The sequence below is a fragment of the Kryptolebias marmoratus genome, linkage group LG5 (assembly GCF_001649575.2).
Source record: "Kryptolebias marmoratus isolate JLee-2015 linkage group LG5, ASM164957v2, whole genome shotgun sequence".
Lineage (NCBI taxonomy): Eukaryota > Metazoa > Chordata > Actinopteri > Cyprinodontiformes > Rivulidae > Kryptolebias > Kryptolebias marmoratus.
In genome coordinates, this window is record NC_051434.1 from 11,231,263 (window position 1) to 11,258,306 (window position 27,044).

The 27,044-nt window shown below is 40.2% G+C and overlaps 2 protein-coding genes across 9 annotated transcripts in view; both read right to left on the reverse strand.

Annotated features, from left to right (window-relative positions):
- Positions 1-19: 19 nt before the first annotated feature.
- On the reverse strand, positions 20-12,298 carry LOC108238695. 5 transcript variants are annotated; one of them, XM_025007922.2, is made up of 22 exons: positions 11,889-12,298; positions 10,121-10,244; positions 10,002-10,026; positions 8,223-8,280; positions 7,966-8,108; positions 6,811-7,429; positions 6,595-6,716; positions 5,996-6,109; positions 5,676-5,733; positions 5,238-5,360; positions 5,038-5,136; positions 4,801-4,950; positions 4,627-4,698; positions 4,291-4,395; positions 4,141-4,212; positions 3,930-4,063; positions 3,687-3,821; positions 3,542-3,599; positions 3,376-3,456; positions 3,197-3,280; positions 2,923-3,015; positions 1,298-2,832 (listed from the first exon to the last, which is right to left on the reverse strand). In XM_025007922.2, exons 4-22 carry the CDS (start codon positions 8,257-8,259, stop codon positions 1,913-1,915), a joined length of 3,219 nt encoding a protein of 1,072 aa, XP_024863690.1. In that variant the 5' UTR covers positions 8,260-8,280; positions 10,002-10,026; positions 10,121-10,244; positions 11,889-12,298; the 3' UTR covers positions 1,298-1,912. The 5 variants fall into 5 exon arrangements, 4 of the variants coding, with proteins under 4 accessions (XP_024863692.2, XP_024863690.1, XP_017276460.1 ...); XM_017420971.3 differs by having other exon boundaries at positions 10,121-10,248; XR_005233141.1 differs by lacking the exons at positions 10,002-10,026; positions 10,121-10,244; positions 11,889-12,298 and adding exons at positions 24-1,021; positions 8,353-8,946 and having other exon boundaries at positions 1,653-2,832.
- A 3,418-nt stretch (positions 12,299-15,716) lies between these two features.
- The window catches only part of LOC108240646, a 36,325-nt gene continuing 24,997 nt past the window's right edge, over positions 15,717-27,044 (reverse strand). For 2 of the 4 annotated variants that reach the window (XM_017424251.3, XM_037975566.1), the window contains 20 exons: positions 26,907-26,964; positions 26,721-26,812; positions 25,158-25,947; positions 24,939-25,066; positions 24,721-24,837; positions 23,420-23,477; positions 22,386-22,514; positions 22,140-22,202; positions 21,899-22,027; positions 21,751-21,822; positions 20,842-20,943; positions 20,641-20,736; positions 20,265-20,540; positions 20,109-20,183; positions 19,879-20,012; positions 19,652-19,786; positions 19,239-19,296; positions 19,063-19,131; positions 18,043-18,114; positions 15,717-17,579 (listed from right to left, as the gene is read on the reverse strand). In XM_017424251.3, the coding sequence (XP_017279740.1) occupies positions 16,171-17,579; positions 18,043-18,114; positions 19,063-19,131; positions 19,239-19,296; positions 19,652-19,786; positions 19,879-20,012; positions 20,109-20,183; positions 20,265-20,540; positions 20,641-20,736; positions 20,842-20,943; positions 21,751-21,822; positions 21,899-22,027; positions 22,140-22,202; positions 22,386-22,514; positions 23,420-23,477; positions 24,721-24,837; positions 24,939-25,066; positions 25,158-25,947; positions 26,721-26,812; positions 26,907-26,964 (4,062 nt within the window). In that variant the 3' untranslated portion in view covers positions 15,717-16,170. The remainder of the gene's footprint in view (positions 17,580-18,042; positions 18,115-19,062; positions 19,132-19,238; positions 19,297-19,651; positions 19,787-19,878; positions 20,013-20,108; positions 20,184-20,264; positions 20,541-20,640; positions 20,737-20,841; positions 20,944-21,750; positions 21,823-21,898; positions 22,028-22,139; positions 22,203-22,385; positions 22,515-23,419; positions 23,478-24,720; positions 24,838-24,938; positions 25,067-25,157; positions 25,948-26,720; positions 26,813-26,906; positions 26,965-27,044) is intronic. The other 2 variants (XM_037975568.1, XM_037975567.1) reach the window with 2 other exon arrangements.

Sequence of the window (27,044 nt, forward strand, 5' to 3'; positions counted from 1 at the left end):
CGTCAGTGTGGGTCGAGGCTCTGTAGGAGAGGAGTGAGGAGTGTGAGGAAATATTAACAGGTTTATTACGGATGACAGGAACAGTCAGATAACGGTGATGTTTACAGCAGCTGGGGGAATGTTTTTGGAGGTAAAAGGTCAGAGGAGGGTGGATGGGCTGAGATTCTCACACATGCACCATTGTGCTGACTTCATGTCAGCAGAGGCGCTCTGAATAAAGTCATAAGCTAGCTGGAAAAGAGGAACCAGTGTTTGCTTCGTTATTTAGTAGCCGCTGAACCATTTTCCCAGAGCTCCAGGCCTTATCTCAGGTGTGGGGGAAGGGGAGTCACAACCTTGAAGTGAAATGTGATCGCCTCCCTTTCTTTGTTCCCAGCGTTTTTTTACATCTCACCTCGGGAAGAGAAATGTTGAGAAAATGTACAACACTCACGTCCCCGTTCTAGCCTAAAGATGCAATGGAAAAAAAATAAACGAGCACGAAATGTTTATTCTAATTCCTTAATGTCCAACTTCCACCCTGCATTCTTCCTTTTATTTGGTCAAATAAAGAAAAACATTTTTACTGACCGTTAAGGCAATAATTCAACCCTCCTTAACCCAGTTACATCAGAAAAATGTATACAAATCTTTCTTACACGGATTTGAACAAATGAAGGTTCGTGTCTGGAACTGGAAACTACATATCTACGGTGCATTTTAGATTTACTGCTTCAGAATTCCTACAAATATTTTACACCGTTGATAATCCTTTAAGTTCAGTCAAAGCAAACTGGACATAAATATGCAAGTCTTACAAGAAAACTCTAAACCCCATCTTCATGAAAAGTGAAACAAAAATGCTTCAGAGCAACATAAAAGGCAAGTTCAGAACGCTAATTTTATGAGGGGAAAAGCACTGAAACTGCTCTCATGTTAACAAAAACACATCCTCCATCTTCTTTTCCCACTTCTCCTTTTTTGGTTCTGGAGGAGCTGGTGTTTATCTAAAGCAGTGACTGTGGGAGAGGCGGGGGACACCCTGGACAGGGACACAGAGACAGACAATCATTCACACTTTCACTTAGGTTCATTTGTAACTCTGAAACACTCTAACATGCATGTTTTTAGTCTGTAGGAGGAAACAGGAGTACCTGGAGTAAACCCTCAAGAGCACAGGGAGAACATGTTAACAAAATACACACATCTGTAAGAATACTTGATCTAGACAAGACAAGAACACACTTTAGATTGAGAGTAAAATTACATATAAAGCACACTTAATCATTGAAACACCTTTTTTAAAAAAAAAAAACAAAAAAACATTTACATTCAGTAATTGTTGTACAATTTGGTTAAAACAAAACAGAACTATTGCAAAAACATCCTGCATAAAACTGGAACAATCTAAAAGACAGATTTTACATTTTTTTCCCCCCTTTAAGACATCACATTTTACACAAACACAGAATTTTAAAGACTTTAACTATACAGTCAAATTTAAGCAGCCTTTTCGAACATAAACACTTTTCATTAAAGACTTTGAAACAAAACAACACAAACTAAGTTTAGGAGGAAACTATAATAACAGCAGGAGGAAAAACCTTCACCTTCTTATTTTCTTGTCTAGTTGTAGCAGCGCTGCTGCTGCGTGAAGCATTTGAGCTGCTAACCTGTTTCTGAAGAGGTTTCCAGTCAGCTCCGGGTGCAGCTGCCTCAGACAGACAGGCCTGTGACGTAAACCTGAAGCATTGATCAATGTCTTGCTTTGTGGAACATGAAACTGAGCAGAAGCCGCCGTCATCTCTGCTCTCGTCATCATCAACTTATAATTTATAATTGCTGCCCTGGAGAATCTGCGTTAAAAGGTTTGGTCCGGTAATGATGGTGCTAATGGACTGCTGACTGGACCCAGGCCTGTTACTCTGTGGCATCAGTCCTCTGTTTTGGGCGGGGTGTGTACACAACTTTGTGTAAAGCTGCTCACATTTTTCCCAAAACGTCCTGAGCCCTGAAGAGCCGCAGCTGGACAGTTTCCCTTCAACAGCTGCTCACCTGAAGACGCAGAGCCGACACCACTGCTCAGATTTTTCTCCCAGTCAAGAGAAGCTTCCGTCTTGATCCGTTTCGCAGAGTTAAAGGCTAAGTGCGTCTTCGCTGTGGCTTTAATCAGCTGACATTTGGAATCCCACCTTCTTTTAAGAGATGCAATTGGAGATTTGATCGCCACGATTTCCGAGTCCCATCTGGTGTTAACGTTTTCAGATGAAATGGCAGCACGGGGGTCACTCGTTTTAGAATCATCTGGAGCGGCTTTGGAAAGAACACGATCCAGCTTTAATTCAGAAACCAGTGTTTGTTTCAGTGCTGAAGTCCTCCCATTCAGAGCCAGCAGGGTGGGGTTGGCAGCAGGGATAAATGAAGATGGAGGGCTGGGCTCACTCTTAACACTCACTGGGCTGGCTGTACGTTGGGCTGGTAAAGGATGTTCCAGTGGGCCGCTGGTGCAGGACTGGAGCAGAGTTTCTGCTGCTCTTTTTCTGATCAGAGAGAGTTGATTTTTGAGGGAAACTTCTAAGATCTGACCGACTGTAGCGCTGATGGAAGTTGATTCCGATAATGGTTTAACTTGCAGCAGGTGAGAGCGACGTGGCGAGAGGGGTTGGAGAGAAGAACCACTGCTGGTCTCGTGGGGGTTAAGAGAAGGATGAAGGATAGGGACGGGAGAAGCAGCGGGTTCAGTCTTTAAGGAGCAGCTCACATCTGGGCTTGATTTTCTTCTGTTTCTGACCTCATGTGAATCTTCACCCGTTGGCGTCTTCCTCACATCAGTTTTTGAGACGCTTTGTTCAGCTTCAAGAAGTGATTTAAAATACATTTAAAAAAAAAAAACCTGCTTGGTGTTTGAATATTTGGAAGATTTCTAACAAGTATTCTTCTTACCAAAGGCAATTCTGGGTTTTGCGTTTAATGCTGGATCTATTAGACTCTCAGGGGGAAGAGGCTCTTCTGCACACAGGCTGTCATTCTGCTGTCCTGTACAAAAGACATGTCAGAACTCATGAGGACAAACAGGAGAACACAAGAACTTTATTTTTAAATAAACATGTAGGAGAATACATGTCAGACTGAGCTGCAAACTCTGGGTACTGGGACTGTTGCAGGAGTGATTGTGCATCTTAATTTATATTCTTAAGAGAGTTCAGATTTGTTTTACCTGGGTTACTTCTCTGATTCGTCTGAAATGCTTGAGCCAACTGTCCTCCTGGACGACGACCCCGCTGGTCCTCACTCAGCTGGCCTGTGCAACAGTTTCCCCCTCACTCATCTGTTTCTTTTTGGAAACAGATGTGTACGAGTGAGCAAACATGGAACTGACTTAAAGAGGAAACTCACCTTTCTGTTGTGCAGGACTGATTGGTAGGCAGGAGGTGATTCGGTTCTCCTCATTTTTTGTATTTCTCACCACTTTTAAAGCTAAAGAAGACAATTTCATAGCAGTTAGTGCATTTATAATTTTTTTTTTCTAAACTTTGCAAACAGATGCAAATTAAGCCGTTACCTTCACTGAAATTAGTTTTTCGAACAAACCAATACAACTTCTGTTCCAGCAATACACACTTGATAGGGAAAAAAAAGGTTTTATTTAGATGGGGAAATAAGTGACATGGCAACATTTTGGACAAAACATGACATTTTGAACGCACCTGTGCATCCACTTTGTGGAAACGCTCTCGCGCTACCAGTGCCCGGACCACGTCGTTTAAAATGTCCGTTTTTAACTCTGGAGGTAGATCTTCCTTCAGCCAGAACATCTGCAGAAACTCCGGGTGCTTCTTCCACTAAAAGACGAGACAAAAATCAAATAGCCCATGTTTGTAACAGAAACGATAGAGGATTGTAATCCACACGTTTGTTACTTTTATTTGGACTGCCTTATTAACACGCACCAGATATCTGAGCTGGTGACACAGGCTGACCATGTGATGACAGATGTCCCGACACGAGAGCATCTCCTCGCAGCTTTCACACAGGTAGAACGTTTCCTGACAAATGGCCCGACACTCCCACACAAAGGCTATACCTGAACACCACACACTCTTTTAACATGTTATACGATTTCGAAACAGTGCAGAAAAAAGTATTAAAATGGACACTCACCGATGACTGTGTTCAACTTCTGACTTACTGTCAAGAAAAAAACCAAACGACTGCAGGCGTGAGCTTTGGCCCCTGTAACAATGACATTACTACAGATTAATTCATAAAAATGACAAAAACCAAATCCACGCTTGAGTGCTCAACACCAACCGACTGAGGTTCTGGGCTGTTCTTGTAAGGTGCTGCAACCGCCAAGTCCTGCGCCTGGTTCTGTGCTGTAGCTCGACCCAGACGGGTTCTGCTGCCCTGTTGGAACTGAAGCAGGTGTTTGCAGAAAAAAGGAGGAAAGTTTCAGTGGACTTTCAAGAGCTTTCTGTGAGACTGAATCACTTCTCCAGTGTTGTCTAACAGGGGTGTGAGGCTGCTCTGTATCACTGAGAGGTTTTATGACTTTAGCACCTGTGAATTTGGAATGAAAACAATCCCAAATATTTATAAAGAGCTGTTTTTAAAAGGCAAAAGGTGCTAATAAAATTCAGTACTTACCAGAACTTTTATTCCCACGAGCGATTTGACTCATAGAATTAACTTTTGCACATTTATCTTTCTGGACAGTTTCTGAAACCAATAAAAACACTGAATTAGATGTTGTAGTTAACCTCACATCTGTTCATTTTATGGTTTAAGAAAATGTTCCAGCAGCCAACAGATACATCATACCTTTTATTTCTTCAGCCTGGCTGCCTGGAACGGGATCTGGATGAACTTTGTCATAAATCGATGTGTGAAGCCGTTCCTGAACCACGCTGCTTTTATCATCATCTGAGCTCTGGCCTCTCACAGACCAGTGCTCCACTGGATTATCCTCCCCTTTCAAGGAGAGGTGAAAAAGGGTTCAGTGTTCCATTTGACACATTTTACTCCCATCCACCAAGCTGACAAGTTGCACTAGTTTACCTGTCAGCTGGATCTGCAGCTTCTGGTCCAATTTTTTTTGTTCCTGCCGTGTTTGGTTATTAACAAATCCGGAGATTTTGTCATCAACTACATATAATCCTTAAAGAAAAAGGTTGCTGGTTAAGTGATGGAATATCATTCATAGCTCTTAACAGGAAAATTCATGTTTTAGTAACTGCAGGTTTTGAAAACTTAACTACCATCATTAGAGCTTGAAACTTGACACGGACTGGCAGCTTCCGGCCTTAAAGCCTCAGTTTCAGCTTTGAATGTTGAGACATGACGGCTTTTTTGTTTCAACACTCCTTTCACCATCTCTACAGCTGATCATGAAAAGACAAAATTATAACAGGGACCATAAACAATTCAACACAGATTACATTTCTTTTTCCTACAAAGCAATGAGTTTATTTTATGTCAAACTATTTGAGAAGAACCTTGGTCTTAACCCATCTATAAGTCAATGAACAAGTGAACCATTTACACAAGCTACAACTGAAGGGATTCTTATTCCTCATGGTAAACACAAAATTGAAGTCCTCATCGCAGCGCTCAGATGAATGAGGGCTCAAAACAGTGGTTTTAACTTTAAAATATGCATTTGTTGTATTTTCAATTCACGGTAAAAATGACTCCACCTGTATCTTCTGCAAGAGAAGCCAGCTTTCGGTACATATCCTTTGTTACTTCCACTCTCTAGTTTGAGTAAAAGAGGGAGAAGAAAGTCTTTTTTTAAAGACGCTGCAATGCAGTTAATGCACAATTAATTTAACTTTTATGCTTAGTACAAATAAAGTTATTACAGAGGATCAACCTAAAACAGACCATAGGAATCAGATTGTTTATTACAACTAGAATAATGCAGGGTCTTTAGGGTCTGAAAGAGCTAATAATTCAAAAGTTATTTTTTTTAAACATGAACAAAAACAGGCTGAAACTTTGTGCCCGAGTTTCTTACCCGAGGGCTCTGAAATCCGACGTCTTTCTCAACCTTGGCTAAATGAGCCACTATGCTGTTTAATTTACTCTCCAACTCCGGTGGCGTTGCAGTCCATCCAGGATACTTCATTCTCTAGAGAGGACAAAGAGTACACAATATATTTGTAAAACTGACCGACTTTTCCTCGTCTAGTTACAGATTAAAACCTGTTTGAGTTTACACAATTTGTTAAAATAATTTTTTTTTTTTTTTAAATAGGCGGTGAAAAATAATAAGTTAAGGCACCTGAATGTTAGAAATTTTACCAGAAGGTAGTAAACTATTTAATTGATACTCATTGATCATTATGTGCATATATGGCAGCACCAAAGGGAAAGGACCACTCCCACCAATACACACTGGTGGGTGAGAGTGTGTGTGTGTGTGTGTGTGTGTGTGTATAGAGACCCATAAGATGACGGATCAGAGTTAAAAGTAGTGTTAATAGAAGTGTCTGAAAATTTCCATTCTGGGGCAATTTTCACATAACTGTCTTTCAATAAAATTAACATTTATATTTCATCCCCCTGCCCCATACACACACACACTTTCTACAAGGTTCAAAATCAACCACGTACCACATAGTTGTAGCAGTGGTTGTAGCTGGAGGTGTGACTGGAGCTCTTCAGCCTGACTGAACACAGCACACAGTAGACTTGTTGTTTCCCTTCCCATGACACTATTATCAGCTGGTTCAAGCCTGTAAATTAAACATGTAATGGTCCGATTAACATCAAATGAAACCCATACAAACAAATGTACAGAGTGAATTGGAATATAGAGCAGATACTTGCCAATTTTAGAAGGGTTTCTACTTTGTGTCGTCTTGTGTGCAGACAGCGAGGACGGCTCTTTGCGTGGCTTTTTGAGTTCAGGTACGGCAGCGTTCAGGTGGGGAGCATAAGCCAAATTTATCTCATGAAGATTTAGTGCAACATCAGTATTTTCCCCCAGGGATTTCTTCGTGTGGGCCATCGTAGCGAAAGCGTCAGTATTTTTTTGTTTAAATGGTCGTTTGGCCATTTTAGCAGTGGCCACAGATATAGCCTTAATCCAAGGAGCAACTGAGCCTTTGGGTGTGACTTTAGCAGATCTGGGAATGTTTTCCCTTTTGGAGCCAGGTGCAGGACTGCAGGGCGCGTTACAAAGCACTGTTAACTCCGTGGAACAAAAAGGGTTGTTTTGGGGTGCAGTTAGACTCTTCTCCGGTGGCCTGGACATCGGTGAGGCAACAGCTGACCTTTTTAAAATGGGGTGGAGCTGCTTATTACAGATTGGGCTTGATTTAAGCAACTTCATATCCTTTTCCTTCCCATCACGGAATTCAAGGATCACTTGAGTCGTTTGAGAAGTGATTTCTGTCACAGACATTTGTTCAGCTGCCCCATAGTCTTCTGAACCAATCGTCATAACCTTTAAAAAGAGAAGAGCTCATTTATTTGCTGGAAATAAATTCCACACACAAACTATAATAGTAATCTGAGATTCTTTTGCCAACTAATAATGCTTTGGCTGTACTGAGTGGTTTGTCATGAAAGTTTTAAAGTTTCTCTCAGACAAAAACTGGTATAAAAGGGTCTGCTTGGTAACAACTTCCAAAGATGAAGTAAAACTAGGAGCAATAAAGTAAAAATTTGGTTAGTTAACTGTGGTAAAAAAAAAATTTAAAGTAGAGTCAGAATATTTTGACATCTTTGTTTTCTCCCCAATCCATAAATATTGATTTAAGTTTTAATTGTATTTAGGAAGGCAAAAGAATCTGTGTTGGCGTAAAAACCAATTACTACATATCGACTTAAATTACATGTGTGAGCTTGGGTTCATTTTCCTACGAATGGACGTTCTGCACCAGCTTTCAGTCGGGCTGACTATCAAGAAGAATTTGTTTTCAGTGCATCCAGTATTGCAACAACATTGTGTTCAAACCGATCCAAACAGATTTAGCTGACCTTGTTGTTGTCGTCCATCACAAAGGTGACATGTTTTTTAAATGCAGCTGAGGCTTTTACAGGTGGAACAGATGAGGATGCCGGCGCTGAAAGGGGCCTTCTCCCGCTGGTTTGCTGAAGCTGTACCTTTAGTGTGTGCATTGCTGTCAAAATGAGAAAAATAAAGTTACACAATCCTGAAAGCATGTTTCACAGAAAAGTCTACTTCAAAATTTGACTACATTAAATAAAAACACTTTCTAAATAATAAGTCTTACCTGACTGATTGCTTTGTCCTGAAATCTTATTGTACATCTTTTTGTTCACATCAACAACCTAAAGGTCAGACAACACCAATTAATACAAATTCAATTTTGCAAGATTTATAAATCATTTTAACACTTTCACCATGAGCTCAGCTACCCTGCGGAGTATCTGAGAATAGGACCACATCATCCACAAATACCAGAAATGGAATCCTGGGGCCACCAAACCAAACCTCTTCTGCATCGAGAAATTCTGTCCATAAAAGTTACGAACAGAATCTGTGACAATGAGCAGTTCTGCCAAAATCCAACTCCAAGCCTTAAAGGTCCAACGTACTGCCAGTAATGTGAACCAGACTCTGGCAGCATGTGTATAGAAACTGAATGACCCGTAACAACGGATCCCCAGTCCCATATTATTGGAGCACACCCCACAGAGTATCCCAGGGGACACAGTCAAATGCCTTTTGTCCAAAAAAAACACGTAGACAATTGGGCAAACTTCCATGCCACCTCAAAACCCTAGTGAGGGTAAAGAGCCAGTCCAGTGTTCCACGGCCGGTCGGAACCAACATCGTTCCTCCTGAATCTGAGGTCAATCGGTTGGTGGGTAGTGCCACCACCCCAGTGGCACTACCCGCGATGTTTCAGAGGCATGTCAACAAGCCTTGTTGCAAAATTTTCCTGTTCTTGCAAAAAAAAAAAAAAAAAAATTTAAAATAAATAAGACACTGCTCTTTCAGTTCATATTAGCCCCACACTGGGGAACTGGGTCCTGGACTTCCTGACCAACAGACCTCAAAAGGAAGGAGCTCAGCTGAGCTCCTTCCTGTTAACTCTGCTGACGTATGACTGCTCAGCGAGACACCCCAGCTGTCATATAGTGAAGTTCCCGGACGACACAGCAGTAGTGGGACGTCTCGAACAATGACGAGTCTAAATACAAAGAGGAGGTGGAACTACTGGTACAAAAAAAAAAATAAAATCTCTGCATCAGTGTGAAGAAGACCAAGAGATGTTGGTGGATTTCAGAAGAGACAAGTGTCCTCTACCTCCCCTGTACATCAGAGGAGCAGCTGTGGAGGTGGTGTCCAGCTACAGATACCTGGATGTGCATATATCCAGTGACCTTAGCTGGAGTGCCAACACTTCCTGTCTGGTCAGGAAGCCCCACCAGCGTCTCTACTTCCTCAGAAAGCTGCAGACAGCTGGACTTGGGAGCACTGCTGCTGAGAGGATGGCTCTGCAGAGGGTCGTTACGGCTGCACAGAGGACTGTAGGGAGCAGTCTTCCCACCACCTCGGACCTATACACATCACGATGCAGAGAGAGGGCGCTCTGCATCATGAAGGACTCCACCCAGCCTGCACACAGTCTGTTTCAGGCCCTCCCCTCAGGCAGGTGGCTGAGGTGCATTCAGAGCAAGATCACCAGGCTCAGAAACAGTTTCTACCCTGCAGCTGTCAGACCGCTGAACTCGAACCACACTTAATTCAGCTTCATCTCATATATACTTTTATGTATGAATGTATGTGTATAGATATGGATATATTATCCATATTTATACATTTATACGCATTCATTTATTTATTAGGCTTCTTGAACTGGGACCTTAGTCCGAATTTCGTACCAGAAACATGCAAGTGTGAGCTGGTATGACAAAAGATCCTTGAATCCTTTAAATTTAGTTATAATTCTTTATAGACTTACAACCACCCTCTTAAGTGGCTCTGAAGCAACTTGGCAATAAAAGCAGTAAATGGGAAGGTTTTAAAAAGAAAAAAACATTACCTTCTCTTAAACTTTTCCCTTTTCCCTGGAATAATGGAAAAAATATATACATTTTGCACAATGTAAATAGCTTTTATTTATACAAACAGAAGTTGAAATTATCCTGTTAGTTTACTCACCAGTTGCTGCATTTTCTTGTGACTGAAAGACGCACCGTGGCTGAGGACATCCTGCTCTGGGATCCTCAGAACAGCTCACACAGAGATAAATGGAGTCTTCTTCATCACAGCGGCAAACAAAAAGCTTGCTTGTAACCACAAAGCAGGAGATAAACATTTACATGTCATTGCTTAAACACCAGAACAAGAGCAGGTTGTTAAAGTTACATTATTAAGTAATTACAATGTGACAACTCAAAATTCCCATAATTTTCCTTCATTATTAACCAGTTAAAAGCATAAAACAAAAAGAATGGCTAGAGTTAAGATAAGCAAACAAATACAGTAAAAAAAAAAAAAAAAATTATATCCATCTTTCTCAAAATTGATTGTGGTATTCAAGGAAACCAAATATTCACCACTCCAACACAGTCTTGTTAAATTAGTTCAGGGTACATTTTTATTGACTTACACCGTTTTAACTTGTACATTGGAGATGGAAATTTTATAGTTTAATCTGCAACAAAGTTAAAAAAAAAATAAAATAAAAATTGAACAAGTTGAACATAAAACAAGCACAACTCCTATGAGCAGCATATGAGAGCAATAACTTTTGCAGAATGACCAAAACCAGGCAGCAGCAACCTGCAGCAGACAGCTGAAAACTCTATAGACAGACAGCCTGGTGTGTTTAAGCAAAAACAAAAAAGCAGCAAAAGCGACAGGAAAGTCTGCCTCAAGCAGGAGAAGAGTCATCAGGATGGAAATCTGAAGACATGTAGTTAAAATAATTAAACCAGTGCATGAGCAGATGATGCTTAGAGCTGGCAATTAACAGAAACCTGTTGCACTGATAGCAAGGCAAACTGAGTCAGATAGGATAAGTGGGGGCAAACAGTCAACGCTAGGAAAAAAAAGAAAAATGCAAGCCTGTAGAGCAGGAGTGTCAGACTCTAGGCTTTAAGGACCACTGTCCTCGAGGTTTTATTATTTTTCCTGCTCCAACACACCTGATTCAAATAGTTTAATTTAAGTCATCATGTTCTCCAGAAGCATGTCCATAAAGTCATCCATTTAAAGCAAGAGTTTTAAAGCAAGAACACATCTAAAACATGCAGGACAGCGGCCCCTGAGGAACGGAGTTTGTGCTGCACCCGTGCCGAAGAGGGTGGAGGCAGGCTTAAGTTCCTTTTAACCAATAGACTTCGGAACAGAAGGGATTCTGCTTAAGCGGCAAGCTTGATAAAAACACCCTGGGCAGAATGCAACGCAAGCTCAAAACCCTGCATGGCGCATCTATAAAAAAGGTCAAGATTTTTAGTTTGACGAGTCCACAAAGGTCTTCGTTATCAGAAGACTGATCTGGAGAATGCAAGAAAAACAAGTTGTCAAGTCCTGAGGACCTACAGGCTTGAGGCTGTAGCCACTAAAAGGGTAATAAATCAAAGAATCATAACACACCGTCAGGCCAGAGAATAACTAACAGGAACGTGAGCTGGAGCAGACTTTTCTCAGTCTGGTTAACTCAACACTTGCCTGTATTCCCATCTTGCAACCTAAACAGAGGATTAGTCTCTTCCATCTTTCCTGTAAGGAATTTGTCTCAAAACTAAGATTTTTCAGCCATTACTTTTTGTCACAAACTTTCCTTAAGTCCTCTCAATCAATCTTTACAAAAGTCTTAAAGGGCAAGCAAATTAAAATAGGTGGTGCACACTCTGTGCATCTTTGAAGCTTAAAACACCAACATAAATATAATTAAAAGTAAAAAATATTTTAAAAAACTCACTTTCTTGAGGTTTTCCACAGAGCACAGTGTCTGCCGGGCCCACGTTTCGGTCACTTCATATTGTTACACTAAAAAGTAACTGGAGTAAAAGCAAGTCTTACTGAAAGCCAGCGCACTCCGTAATAAATCCAGACAAGTTAGGGGAAAAAAAAAAAAAGACAGAGACAATAAACTGCTGCAAATACAAAACAAGTACAAAAACTCCAGGAGGAAACGAGGACTTCATACAAACTGACTAATGAAATGAAACACAAGCAGCTGATAAACTGATAAACTTTCACACAGGTGAAAATAATAACAGTTAATCAGAGAGGCAGGAAGTCAAATAACAACACATGTGGGGGGAAAATGGTTGTTTCAAAACAAAACAGGAAATCAAAAACCTAACCACCAAAAACCAACCACATACTAGTCAAGTCAAGTCAGAATTATTTATATAGCACTTTTCAGCAACAAGGCGATACAAAGTGCTTTAAAACATGAAAACACAAAAATACAGAGTCAAAACACACACAACAATATCAAGATGTGAATCTAAATGAAATCTAAAAAAATCTAAATGAAATCATGAAAGCACTCACAACAATATAAAGTTAAAATTAAACATATCTAAAACGAGCTAGGATAGTAAGACACTAAAGTAAAGCTAAAATATGAGAATGAAATCAGGAGACTGAGCATATAAATAAGTTTAAACAAGAAAAGGCAGGATAAAACTAAGTCATACTGACGTAAACTGAGGAAAGCTACGATTTAAGGACCTCAGCAGAACAGACTAAGATAAACTATAATAAACTATACCTTTGCTGAAGCTAATTCAACTAAAGTTTCAGCCAAAACAACCATGCTAATTCTGACTCAGGTATAGGTTAAGCTAATTCAACTGCTACTTACTTATTCAGCATTTTTGCAAACACCTGAGCTTCCATGACAACACTGTTGTCATAACAACTGCTCATTTAGCAACGGCAAAATTAACGCCATTAACTTAAACCCAGATTATCTTTAGATAACACTGAATATAAACGAAATATACACATCCATAAAGGACAAAATGTCCCAGTTTGCATTAAAAAAAAAACACTAACAGTAACAGTAGGTTCTATATTAGCTTTTGACCGCTTAGCTAATAGAATGCTACCAGCTAGTAGCTCAGTTGTAGCATTTGCTTTATTTTCATAATGCTGTTTAGCAATAACTAAGACATATGCTAGGTTTAGCAATATTTTTTGTTAAGTTTGCCATATTTTCCGACATCATCGTGTTTTTACCTCTTATTCTTTTTTAGCAAGAGACTCCTGCCGACTTCTAGGCGATGTTCCGCGACTGGTGACAATAATAATGGCTGTTCCCGCGATATTCAGAACAATATATCTATATATAAATACGGTCAGCCCGACAAAGAGAGAGTCAGAGAGACAAGTTTCAGAACATCTACTCTAAAGTTACAAAACAGACCACGGGTAAGCGGTTGGACATGAATGTGTATTCAGTTTATCGTGATTAAAGCGGCCATTTTACTCATACAGAACTTTGCTGCATTCACGCGCGCTCGGACATCTGATATTTGCACACGTAAACGCACCACTTCAGGCTGCTTGCGTGTTTAAATTCGCTTGCCTGAAAGTGCTGCAGCCTGATTCTAAAATATAGATAGCAAACTTTTACAAAATATATTTTGTAATAAATTATTTGTGGTGTGTTTATCTTTGTAACTTAGCTAGAGACTTGGAGAGTGTCAAAACTCAAGACCTAAATTTATGGATTCAAAGCTCAAATAAAAAAGTTTTGACTGTATCAAAGTTACAGTGAGACTGTGGGCAGATTAACTAACAAGATCTGTTGTTAATTTGATAATAAAGGATGTGTTTGTAACACAAAGTGACTATAGCACAACAAAAATGTTTCTTAGATTTTGATGCATAATGCTGCATTAGAATTAGATGCAAAGTCAACTCTTTCTGGTGATGCATCGTGCTTGAAGCTTTGGCAAAATATGCTGGTAATCTTGTCAAACACTGAAAGATCTGGCTTTGACATAATTAAGGAATCAACGGCAGGATGATTTGGGGTTGGAGCATGCCAAAGAAACCTTGAAAAAAGCTTTAGATAGAGTACATTCCTCTTAAATGTGTTTACGACACAGTTATTTAGTTCAAGGTTGCGCACCGCCTTCCCTGGTCTAAAATGGGAGTAGCAAAGGTCACACCTAGTATCAATCCCATTTGACCTGCCTCACTCAGGTATTGACCCATGTGCCTGTTAGCCGCTATGATGCCTGACAGGAGCTTCCATGTTGTACAGAGGCAGGTGATTGGCTGGTAGCTGGATGGAATTAACCCATTTCTGGGGGTCTTTCAGGATCAATACCGTCCGGCGTTAGGTCAACCACTCCTGGTGGGTCCCTTCCATCAGCAGCTGGTTCATTTGTTCTGCTAGGCGTTCGTGGACAGCAGTCAGTTTTCAAATGTCAAATTCTTCTTTTCAGATAAGACAACTCCATCCTACTTCTTGGCTCGTTCCCCATGGGTTTTTAATAACCTGTCTTTCTTCGGACTTCCTTTTATCTCTTATTGAGCCAGTCCACTTCCCATATCAACCATCATAGATGCAGGGTGTCTCAACCATTAACTGTCTTAACCGTTTTCTTACCTCTTTACCTCCAACTTCCCTATCCTCCCTGTGCTACGTGCAGCTACGCACAAGTGTAAGCTATGGTCTAGCCTTGCATCATTTATCTGGTGTCAACTTTCACACAGACGTGATTTGTGATTACTTTAACTTCAGCTTAAAGTTGAACCTTTGATTTAGTTATTTCAAAGTTTAAAAGCATCGAAAGAAAGCACATTACATGTTTTTTAAAAGTTGTTTAAATGCTACTCAAATGTTCTAATACTGGTTTAATTTCAACTTAAAGATATACATAATATGCTATCCTTAATCAAAAGAAAAATAATGTTCTCACACAACATCTGATATGAAGAAAAAGGAAAAAGAATAAACAGAAGATATATATAAATTGTCTTAAAGGGGAAAAGTGTGAATCCCATACTTTTCAAAATAATTAAAGGAGGTTAGGTACAATATTACCACAATTAAACATGAAGCTTGCGGGGCAGGAAATTACTCTTAATGGGTTAGCAAATGCACACGTAATCAGATAATCCATGAAACGGTAACAAAAGGTAACACCAAAGCAGATGTGGCGTTTTCTTTTCAACCCTGCAGGAATGTGGATATCACCTTTTGATGCCTGTAGTTTTATGAGGAGAAACAGTGTGTGTTCTTCTCAGAGTGTGAATTTCTCCAAGTAACAGAATTGACACTGATGGGTAGCCATTTTCGGGGGTCAGGGAGTCTGTGAAGGTTTCTTTTTAGGGCGAGGGGTCCTGGTGTCTGTCTAACAGCTGTTAAAAATGTAAACTTTGGTTAAGATAGAAGCGATCAGTTTACAGTCGCTTTAGGAGATTAGCAGATCAGTCAGCATTCTTTGTCTCTGATAAGATCAACGGAGACATCTGGGTTCCCCCTCCAAACACCGCTGATTTAATTTGGTGAAACAGTCCATTTGCATTAAGCTAATAAAAGTGTAATTAAGTAATTTGCAGAAATAGTTCTGACATATGACCCTACATAAATCCCACTTTGTATCTTCAGTAAACATTTTTGTTCATCATTTGATAAAATCTGTTATACATTTGCAGATAAACATTTAGTACCTTTGTGAAACTTTGGTACATCGATCCCAAATATAACCCCAATAAAAATGTATTTTTTTGAACATAGTGGGGTTTTTCCACTGAGAGAAAACCAAGTTTGAAGAATGAGCGAGTTGTGACGAAGAACGATTTAATATGTACAATTATTTCTGCGCACAAAAACAAAAACCAGCTCAAGTACATTTTATCCACAGTTTATAGAAAAAAACTACGTATAAAAAACTGTTTTACTTTTGATCTGATGTCAAATATACAGAAATGGCATTAAAATGATTACTTCAATATAAAAATGCTACAAAAACAGGATCAAGTTAGCTTATTGACATTTTTTGTCTGACAAACTCTTCATATTACACCAGCTTTAATGTCTAATAGTGTACAAACCCGTAGTGGATTAGAACAAAAAATCCATACAACAAATGCAAAACAAACAATCATTACTGCCTTCTCAATGTAAAATCAAAACTACTTTAAACAAAACAGTTATCATATAATAAATAAAACTGGACTTAAGTGAGAACAATTGACCAATATTCATAATGCTAAAAGATAAATAAAAAAGCTCACTGATTATGTCCTGAACCTCTTGTCAATAAGTAGTAATACTGAAGCTGCTGCAGTCCCAGACTCTCCCAACCTGGAGGCCTCTGAGCTGCTAAACTGTGTCCGAATGAATGCGGAGTGAACGGGTTTCCAGCCCGGACTGGATACATCTGGCTCGAGTAGATGTACTCCTGAGACGAACTTTCAGCAACGACGACCGGATTGTTTTGCGTCGCGCAACCTGCAGCGGCCTGAGGGAAAAAATCTCCTCCTGAAAAATAAGCAGCTTGGCTGCGTGAAGCGTAAGAACCTCCTGGAACCGCCACAGCCGTCGGATCAGTGGGGAAACGGTCCCCGTCGTCTCTGCTCGCGTCACCGTGAGTCTGTCTGTTACTGCTGCCCTGGAGCGTGTGCTTAGCAGGGTTCGGCCGGGTTGTTATGATGGTGCTAATGGACTGCTGACTAGACCTGTTGGGCTCCGAGTTCCTCTGTGGCATCCAGTCTTGTATTTGGTTACTGGGTGAGCAATTAGCCGGAAATGAGCTCACATTTTTGAAGAAGTCCTGAGCGCCGGAGCTCTGCAGTGTTTGTGGGGCTTTGGGTTCTTCAGCTGCAGCAGTAGACGTTAACACAACCCCGTCGAGGGGCGCTTCTGTGTTATTCGCTGCTGCACAGTTAGAGGTGGGATTTTTCTTCACTGCAGCTTTAACCAGCCGAGACTCTGAACCCAGTGCCGTTCTATCTGTTGCATTTTCAAACTCCGTGTTTAGAGGCTTTAAATCCTTCATACTTTTCATTTCAGAGGAGCTGGCAGCTTCGGCAGTGTCAGGAGCTGACATGAAGGGAGGCTGATTAATCTTAAAATTCTTTTCTTTTAACGCGGAGATCAGCTCTGTAAATAACTGCCTGTTCACAGTGGGTTTGATCAGCGTGGGTTCAGAGTCTTTGTCATTCAGGGCCAGCGGGGTGGGGTTCTCAGCAGGGATAAATGAAGCTGATGGAGGGTTGGGCTCACTGGCTGTGCGTTTGGCTGGTAAAGGGTGCTCCAGTGGGCCGCTGGTGCAGGACTGGAGCAGAGTTTCAGGGGGCGTTTCTGCTGCTCTTTTCCTGATCGGAGGGAGTTTATTTGATCTTTCATGGACTGCAGAGGTATCGTTGGTAGAAGCTGCTGAATTTGACACTGATTTTTCCTGCAGCATGGAACCGGAGTTTTGGAGCAGAGGCACATGCGGTTTGAATGTTTGTCGAGGAGATGAACCCCTGCAGGCCTCCTGAGGTGCGAGATGTGTCCCAACAATGGGGGCCGAAGAGGCAACAGGCTCATCCTGTGAGCTGGATGGGTCCACTTCAAGACTCCGGACTCTTACTTCTCCAACCACATCCAAATCTTCAACCCCGGCGTTCTCCTCCAAACTGGATTGTTCTGCTACTGAGAGACATATATGAAGAAATGAGTGAACACACACACACACAAAGCCTAAAAGAAACAACTAATTTATCTAGTTCAAGTTCTCTATAAATATTTCTAACATCTTCTAGTGGTAGACCGAGAGAAATGACAACATCACAATTGATAAAAAGCTGATCATGCCCCCTTCTTTTTTAACTTTACCCAATTAATTTTGCCTATAAAGAAAATATATATGTATATACTTTCTAAAATTAAAAAATGCAGACAAAATTACTAAGTCAAAAGCCACAGCTAGAGCATGTTTTCTAGAGTCATGCATTTGAACTGATATCAACTTTTGCTCAAGATAACCTGTATAAATCTAGACTCAATTTAAGACAATTAATTAGGACTTGTAAATTAAGTCATTCACCAAATTCAGCTTAGATTTTCATTTGTAACTGAAAGCATTTTGATCCTTGTGGTAGCTGATTAATCTCACCACTTTCAGTTTTCTGGTTGTTCCCGAGCGCGTGAGCTGACTGTGTTTTTGACTCCCTTTCACTCCGCTGGTCTGTGGAACAGGAAAGGGAAATATTAAAGCTTGTTGGTGTGACGCAGAACCCGAGTTTAAACCCCGCCTGAAAGGTAACGCTCATCTATGGTAAAAAAAAAAAAAAAAGGATGTATGGATGGGTCCAAACAAAACAAACATGGTTCCATTTTTGTCAGACGTTGCAATAATTTAAACACAGGTGGTCTAAATGGAGAAAGGTAAAGAAGACAGGGGGACGGGGGTCTCCCCAGTTACACTTCTTCTTCTTGTGATGTCACAAAAAACATCTGATTGCCTAATTTCTGTTAAATCTTGTAAAAAAAAAAAAAAAAACTCTCAAGAGATTGGGTTGTTTAGAATTGTCTTTGATGGCTTTTGTCTATTTTTGATGACCTAGGCAACTTTTTTCTTTTTTTTTTAAACAAATGAATGAAGTGACAAACTTTAACGTCATCATAAGTCAAATAAAGACACTGAGAAAACGCCCACTACAGCGTGCCTTTAAACACACGTCACTTGCTCTACACAGTTGAACAGCAATTGTTCAGAAGGAAATCTTTAACCTTACAAACTCTTTCTGGCAACAAGATAATAATATATTGTGATGCTTCTCTTAGAGACGCAGTCGGTGTAAATGTACAGTAGGTGGTCTGACCAACAAGCACAGAGGGGCAAACAAATTGGCTCATCAGCCACACATTTAAGGAGAAAGTCAGCAGAACGAGAGGCAGCAGGATGAATTAAGCATTCTAAAACACTTAGTTGAACATGGCAGTGTAAAAATAACACAATTTGCTGTAATATTATAACTTGTTTGATCTATTAGGCTGTGTAAGAATGAGGATATATGGACGCAGTTAGAGAGGACATGGAGGTAGCTGGAGTGAGGACAGAGTTTGACGGAGGACGACAGCGGAAAGAAAAATAAGGACATGACACTGATTGTATTTATCAGGGGGAACTCACTGTTCAGCTGGGACGGTAGACAGAAGACGCTCGATTTGTCCTCCATGATGGTTTTCACAATCTTTAAAGCTACAAAAAAAAAAAAAAAAAAAAAAATCAGAGAATTACTTTGTAATAATGAGCCTTTAGTGAAACCATAACGTCTGTAAACAGTTGTGGGTGAGGTTTGCTGCTACCTTCGCCAAACGAAGCTGTCTGAACGAACTCATGCAGCTCTGGAGCCAGCAGAAGACACTGCAAGAAAAACAACAACAAACATTTACTTCTCTCTTTTGAGATATTAATGTTAGATTCACATATGGAAGAGCATAAAGAGCAAACTAAATAATTATTTTAAAAGGTCAAATTTGTTTATTTTCTCAATCTGTGGAATGATATGGTTGTATTGTAGAACAAAATATGGATAATTGTACATTCTGATATGAGTGAAAAGAGGTAGGAGTTATAAGTATTTGCTTCCTCCCACACATTTCTGAACAGGAAATTACATTTTTTGGGGGAATTAGTCTATATAGAGTTTGACACGGTTTATACAACATTATTTTGATGGCTTTCTTATGTTTTATCTTAGTTTTTTTTATTAAAGTACCTGTGCGTCCACCTTGTAGAACTGCTCCCGCGCCGAGAGTTGCCGGACGATGAAATTTAAAAGTTCCCTTTTAAATGCGGGAGTCAGATCTTCCTCCTGCCAGAACATCTGCAGGAACTCTGGGTGCTTTCGCCTCTGAAAAGCAAGCAAATCGCAGTTGAAAACTCGCTGCTGTGAGCCAAGCATCTGTTGCTCCCGTTTGTCCACGCGTCACCACCAACACGGACCAGGAATTTGAGCTGGTGATCAAAGCTGACCATGTGATGACAGATGTCCCGACACGAGATCTTCTCCTCGCAGCTTTCACACAGGTAGAACGTTTTCGGAGGAGTCCTCTGACACTCCCACACAGAGGCCATACCTGAGGGGTACACGCCCGTTTTCTTTTTAAACACGCTGCACAGGCGAAGTGCCAGTAAACGGCAGGAGCGAGGAGGATGCAAATGGACACACTTACCAATGACCAGTTTGGGCTCCGGACAATGTGCTTTCAGGTAAAAAGGCAAATTACTGCAGCCCTGAACTTTCCCCCCTGTAACAGACATATATTATTATTACAAACTACCCTAATAAATGACAAAATAAAAGTCACACTCGGATCCTTAACACTAACCAAAGAGAGTTGAGGGCTGCGCCTGTGATGAACTCTGCTCTTTGGGTCCTGTGCCGTGGTCTGGAGCTTGTGCTCTACAGCTCAGTCCCGATGAGCTCTGCTGTCCCGCTGAAGCATCGGTTTGCAGCTCCGGGCTGCAGATTTGAACTGGTGAAGGTTTCCCCGGACATTCGTAAGCTTTCTGCGGGCCCTGCGAGGTTGACTCGCTCTTCCTACGCTGTGTTTCAGCAGTGAGGGAATGCTCTGTGCCGCTGGGAGTTTTTACCACTTTGGCTCCTGGGAAATTAAGATGAAGATTTAGCTTAAATGAGTTATATTACAAAACAGAGGAATAGAGGAAAAGCACAAAATTTGGGTGGAAATCTCAGAATCAGACCTGTTGTTTTGTCAGCTTGACGGCTCAGAATGAGGTCCGGATGAGTTTTACTTGCTGATGGAGAGTTTTCCTCACCGCTCAAATAGGCCTCCATTTCTACAAAGATCAATAAAACATCAAACACCGTACAGCTGAAAAATCTTTGGTGGTTTTTTCCTTTCCTTTGGTAATGAACAAAAAGTGTGAGTTTGATTTCTTTACCCGTTATCTGAACTTGCAGCGCCTGGTGCAGTGTTTTGTTCCCCATATCTGGTTGTTTTTTGGAAGGAAATCGTTGTATTTCTGTATCTGGCACTGTCGATCCTTGGAAACAAACAAACAAAATAAACAAGGCAAAACTTGTTTATAATCGTTTTAATTCAGTGAAGAAAAGAGTTACAAAAAAAAATAAAAGAAGAACCGTGAAAGTTTCCTGTTTAATAAATACAGGCAGAAATATTTTAAATTAATGTCGATCAGATTTAAATCTCAGAAAAAAACACTTTAATTTAAAATCTTGATTGTATCTGTATTTTAACAAACATTTTCTACATTTCTTACATACTTTATTGTCTTCACTGCTGCTTTTGAGCAGTTTAAGAGAAATTAAATCAAGGAATTAGGGACAATAAAGACAAGATATTTCAACTCGTTTTTTTTTTTTTAATTTGGATTAAAAAAAATATATATATATAAGATTCTGGTCTCTAATCTGCTCAGCTGTAAGTAAAGCTGGTCAGTTTGCAAGTATTGTCTTTAACGAACCCTTTGGGCACCAAAAAGTGAAAAAAAAACAAAAAAAAAAACAACAACTTGCACACATACTATTATTATTAACAACTATTTCACAACCATAGATCAAATACAAAGCTTTAACTCATCTGACCAAACATCCAATTCAATAATACTTCATTGATCCCAGAGGGAAATTAAACGTTGGTGTAACTCATGTAGCACGAAGAACGCTGCATGTCAGAAAGACACACATTAGTTGGAGCACGAAGCAGCAGAAGACACGTAGCTGACAGATAAGATAATAAAATTATAAAGAACAGATTACGGGCTCTTGTATATACACAGCAAAAGAAGTTCTAGAAAAAAAATAAAAACAAAAAATAAAGAAGTGTTTACCAAATCTCTCAGTGGGAGGTGTGACTTCAACATGACACTGATCCTCTGCATCCGGCTCCAACTGAGCAGCGTCTAATGTGAACAGAAATAACGTTTTGTTCAGCTGGAACTGTGCACCCCCATGAAAGAAATCCCAGGTGTCTCATACCTGCCACGTCTTCGGAGTAAAAATCGTGAATCTGGACGGGTTCTGGATCACTCTGATCCTGAATCTCATCATCAACTTCCATGTCTTCATCCTCTGAATGCTGGTGAAACGTCACGTTGGACTCCATTTCTGTGGCAAAAAAAAACAATAAAACGCCCAAAACTGTGAAGTTTGAAAATACTTCTGTTTGTGTTTGTTTTTGTTCATGGATTTAAAAAAAACAAACAATCTGCATTCTTACCTGAAATCTGGTCCTGAATTCTGTCCTCCTGTTCTAGCTGGTCATCGTAAGAGACAAGCATCCCTGAGGAAAACAAACACGGTTCAGTGACGGGAATTATTTGTCTCTGTCTCAGACTGACAAGTGTTTATAACGTCACAAAAACATAAATTAAATTAAACAAAATGATAGACGGTGAAATGGCTTAAATCTGAAGATAAAAATGTTCAAATCTGAGTGGGAGAAACAACATTTAAGTCGATTTACCATCAACTGAGCTTGAAACTTCACACAAGCTGGAAACTTCGAGCCTCGAAGCGCCTGAAGAATCGGCGACGGGACACGATGAAACCTGCGAGCCTTTTTGTCTCACCATTTCTTTCACCCGCTGCACAGCTGAGCATGGAGAAGAAAATTAGGATCCCAACAATGAACGATTATAGAAAACAAATTATTAGTGAATAAAGTCCCAACAAGTTGATTGTTTCACATGATACCGGGTTGGATTTGTGTTCATTTGGTTGTGGAGAATTATTATAAAGCCAGAAATACTGGTGCGGTTTCAGCCGTGCATAGCTGCAAAAGTTTGTATTATTTAAGTCATTGTAAAGGAAATATAAAGGTCTGTGAGAAGAGTGTGTGTGGGGAACAGCATACTCGAGGGTGTGTTGAGGAAGAGAGTTCGACAGGCAGGAGCACAAGAGAGCACAAGGCTTCCTCTGTTACAAACAGACTTCCTGACGTCTCATGGAGTGTGCTTTTTAAAATTGAATTAAGGAGTAATTTAGATGATTTCCGAGGAGGGACTATAATGATGACAGATTACTCTCCCTGATTTGACCTACACCAGGCTTTAACGCTGTAATGTCCATGGCTGAGACACAATCATTATCAGCCCCAAAAAGGAAAAGGAAATATAAAAAAGGGGGCTGATCCTTTAAAAGGATGAAGATACCAGAGGAAAGAAGGAGTTTTTAGAAGCTATATATTGTGATATATTCAGCCTGTAAGACTCAGTCTTTGTGTCCAGGGCAGAGACTCACCGGGTTCAGTTTTGTTGTTGCATGTGGCCAAAAATTAAACCTTTTAAACTTTTGCATTGGACTCTTTGTTTTCATTCATGGCTGAAAAAATTCTTCAGCTGCTGTGTTTGAGAGTAATCCAAGTAAATAGATTTTAACTCACTGAATATTAACCAAACATCCAAATAAGATGAAAGCTAAAGTTGAAACAATATCTACAAAATGACAAAAATAAAACAAAAAAAACACTGACATGACATCATATAAGAATAACTTTACCCTCTTTGTCTGAAAGAAGCCTCAGTTCTTTATACAGCTCCTTCCCAACTTCCAGTTTCTTGTTAAAAAAAAACAAAAAACAGCAGTAATTACAAAAACTGCACACAAGCATCCATACTGATTTAGTGATAAATGTTCTTCCACTCACATAATAATACAAACATGTCAATTAATGGTTCAGTTTTGGTTGTATTTTGGAAAGTTATGTACATCAGTTGTCAGGGTGGATAATGTAGGCTCTCTAAAAGGGTTAATGACTAATTTGTGTTTGAAGAATGACAGCTAAATAATCTTCTGTCAGTGGAAGAGTGAAGGAGTTAAGGAGCTGCTTTTTTACCCCCAGTCTTCAGAGAAAAGAGCTTTAAAAACTGTCCACCAACGAGAGCTTTAGGACTGTAATCCTACGGTAAGTTGACTACAAGAGAAAGTCTTTGCTTGTGGTGAAAGAAAGCATAATTAGTGATGTTTAAGCTTGACTAAAATTGACAAAGTCAGCATTAAAAAAGTCCAGTTTCATCTTGTTCCTTTTTGATGTTGAGGTGAACTTGAGGTGCCGAAAAGAAGAAGAAGAAAACAAATTAAAAGGAGTAATAATTTGGTTTAAAAAGAAAAAGGAACATTTCTCATTTTTTTGTGTCCCTTAGCCAAATGGGTGTGTTGATTGGTTACAGTAAGGTTACAATCAAGAAGCAGATTTTTTGTTTTCAGGTAAGAATGACGCTGGATTTATACTCCACGAGACATGCAGAAATCTGCTCTCATTGTCAGCGATGCATCGATGGTCAGAACTTCGTTGTAGGCGTGTTTACGCGGCACTGTGGATGAACTCCGAAGGAGTCATTTCACTACAGCTGCTCCGCTGAGAAGCAGCTGGCCGAGGTGGTTAGAAAATACAGCTCTCCAAGCAATTTAATAATTTATCAAAATAGCCAAATGGCAAAAAAAACACAGGGACGGAGGAGTGGAGAAGCCGGCAGGAAGAAACCTGTTCTGGCGCCGTGGGAAGGTGGGAGGAGTTTCTCGGGAGCTCTGCGCCACCGTTTGACATGGAGTATGAAATGTCCACGCAAAAAAAGAACATCTCAACCACGTGACGAGAGCAGATTTCTTCACTTCTAACAGACTATGAATCCAGCTTCAGTCCAATTAGCTTGTAAGGATGTAGCACTTTGAGAGCTTAGTATTTTCTGCGGTGGTCCTTTTCATGACAAGCTGAATAATTACTCTTCTAATAAGAACATTAAAATCACAGTAAAATGTTCATTAAAGTTTATAATAAAAGGGACATTTCTGAAGGTCACCTGAGCCGACCGGGTGTGCGGCAAGTCCTTCTCAACCTTCGCCAAAAGGGCCACGGTGTGGCTTAATTTACTTTTCAGCTCCGACTCCTTTGCGGTCCATTCAGGGTACTTCATTTTCTAGGAATAGCATAGACCCCACCCCAAAAATAAGAGATAAATCAGTTAACTTTTGTTTTGTTGTCATGCTTCACAAGTCGCAAGATGTAACATTTCCGTACCACGTAGTTAAGCTGGTGGTCAAAGTTGGTCAGGTGATACTGACTGGATAAGTTCAACTTATCTGAACACAGCAGACAGTAGACCTGCTTCTTTTTGTCACAGGACACAACAATCAGCTGGTTTGTTCCTAAACGTTAACAAGAATAAAGGAGGTCTGATTACAATCAGAGGAATTCAACATATTGAGCGATTCGTGATGTAAATCTAAAAATACTTGCCAACTTTCGGAGGGTTTTGACTTGGTGCCTTGCTTGCAGACAAGTACGGCTCTTTATGTGGGTCCTGGTGCTCGGAGCTGGCAGGTACGGTGGCGGGTGGGTGAGGAACAGAAGGATGAATCTTCTTATGGGCTTCAGTGTCTGCATTGTCTCCCACTGATTTCGTCCTGTGCGCCGTCTTAGCCAGAGCGTCAGGGTTTCCATGCTTGCCTGGTGTTTTCGCAGTAGCCGCAGGTGTCGCTTTAGTTTGAGGTGCAATCGAGGGTTTAGGCGTCGCTTCCGCACATCTGGGACGACTATCAACTTTAGACGAAGTTCTGCAGACAACTTGTGCTGCTTTACCAGACACCGATTTCACTTCGGATGCACTTGCACTTCTACTTTTCAACGGGAAAGGTGTTGCAGAGCTTGCGGCGAGCCTCGTGTTTGAGATGGTGGGACCGGAGGAGGAAGTGGTTTCTGTCCTTTTGGTTGAGGCTGTTGTGGATTTCAATTTCAATGTGGGGACTGAGCAGACAGGCGCAGCCGCCACAAGCTCCGTTTCAGGAACGGTTTCGTATTGTATCGATTTATCTGTTGTGTCTGAAGAAAGGTTGGCTTTGCGGTCATTTTCCCAGCATTTAGGGGACAAATCTCTCGTAGCTTTGGGCACGTTTATCATCAGAGGAGCGTGATGGTTGTCAGACTTCTGTGCTTTCACTTGAGATGTTTTATACGAAGCTTCTGTTGCTGCAAATGAGTCTGGAGTTGGGACTCTTTGTTCTGCATCACTCATCTCCATATCTACCACCTTTGACAGAAAAGAAAATAGCATTTATTGGGGTTTTTATTGTTGACACATCAAAAAAACAAAAACAAATTATACACATCAAATGCATTACCATGTTGACGTTTTAGTGTCTTCACTATAAAGTTTTAAAATATTTGTCTGCATGTTGAGATGTTTCTACTTCTGAAATATTTAAAGCCTTTTTCAACACAATGCCTCTGATTCAGCAGTGTCACGACAATATTTATGACTATAGTGGTGCGTTTCCTACATTTCCAACAACTGCTGCATATCAACTTTAGCACCCCCTCCCCCCCATGTTTGTCTTCCTGATCAGACGGTGACAGCTTAAGACAAAAAAAAGCAGAACTAAAAAAAAAACTAAAAAAAGACCTGTCAAAATAACTCAAACCTTATGTTCCTTTTATGCATCAATAAACAGCTTGACTTTAAAACAAGATAAAGCAAATTAAGCCTCTATAGACAACAAAATGATGGTTGAGTTTAATTACGTTGCATTGTGTGGACATTTGTACCATAATGGGAGTGTTTTATTGTAATATCAGCCAAAAATTGTGCTGCTGCATATTAGAAGCAGACGTTTAACTTTACAGGTAAAGTAAGATATTTTTTGTGCTTTATTTGTCTTAGGAGGAGTGAACCTGGGCTCCGTACAAATTAGTTTAAAACACAGAAAGAAAAAAAATAAAACCATGCAAACTTCCAATTGAATTAAATGGTTCACTGCAACAATTATCAGCTGAAAATGTCCCACCAAAACAAAACTGCCTGACCTGTTTATCATCCACATCTCGACTCCGCAGTATCTCTGAAGTGTGGCCAGGTGCACAAACAGACTGAGGTGAGGAGGTGAGGATCTGGATCGCTTTGAAAAGGAAGCAACGAGGAAACGGAAAGTTCAAACTCAACCACACTAAATCTGCCTCAACTTCAAACAATGAAAAAAGACGAACCCCTACCTGACAGGAAGCTTTGGTTGAAGATGTTCCTGTATGTTTGTTCATCCAGATGAACAACCTGGAATCAAAACGATAACATTTAGTGAAATGTTAAATATAATCTGTTGATTTGTAGCATAAGCATTGCCAAACCAAAAA

Coding starts and splice junctions, on each gene's coding strand:
- LOC108238695 (XM_017420958.3), bottom strand. CDS start 8,718: ATGGAAGTTTGCCCAATTGTCTACGTGTTTTTTTTGGACAAAAGGCAT. Junction 8,281..8,352: donor GCAGGGTAGCTGAGCTCATG/GTGAAAGTGTTA, acceptor TCTGACCTTTAG/GTTGTTGATGTGAACAAAAA. Junction 5,137..5,237: donor AGTTTCAAGCTCTAATGATG/GTAGTTAAGTTT, acceptor TTTTTCTTTAAG/GATTATATGTAGTTGATGAC.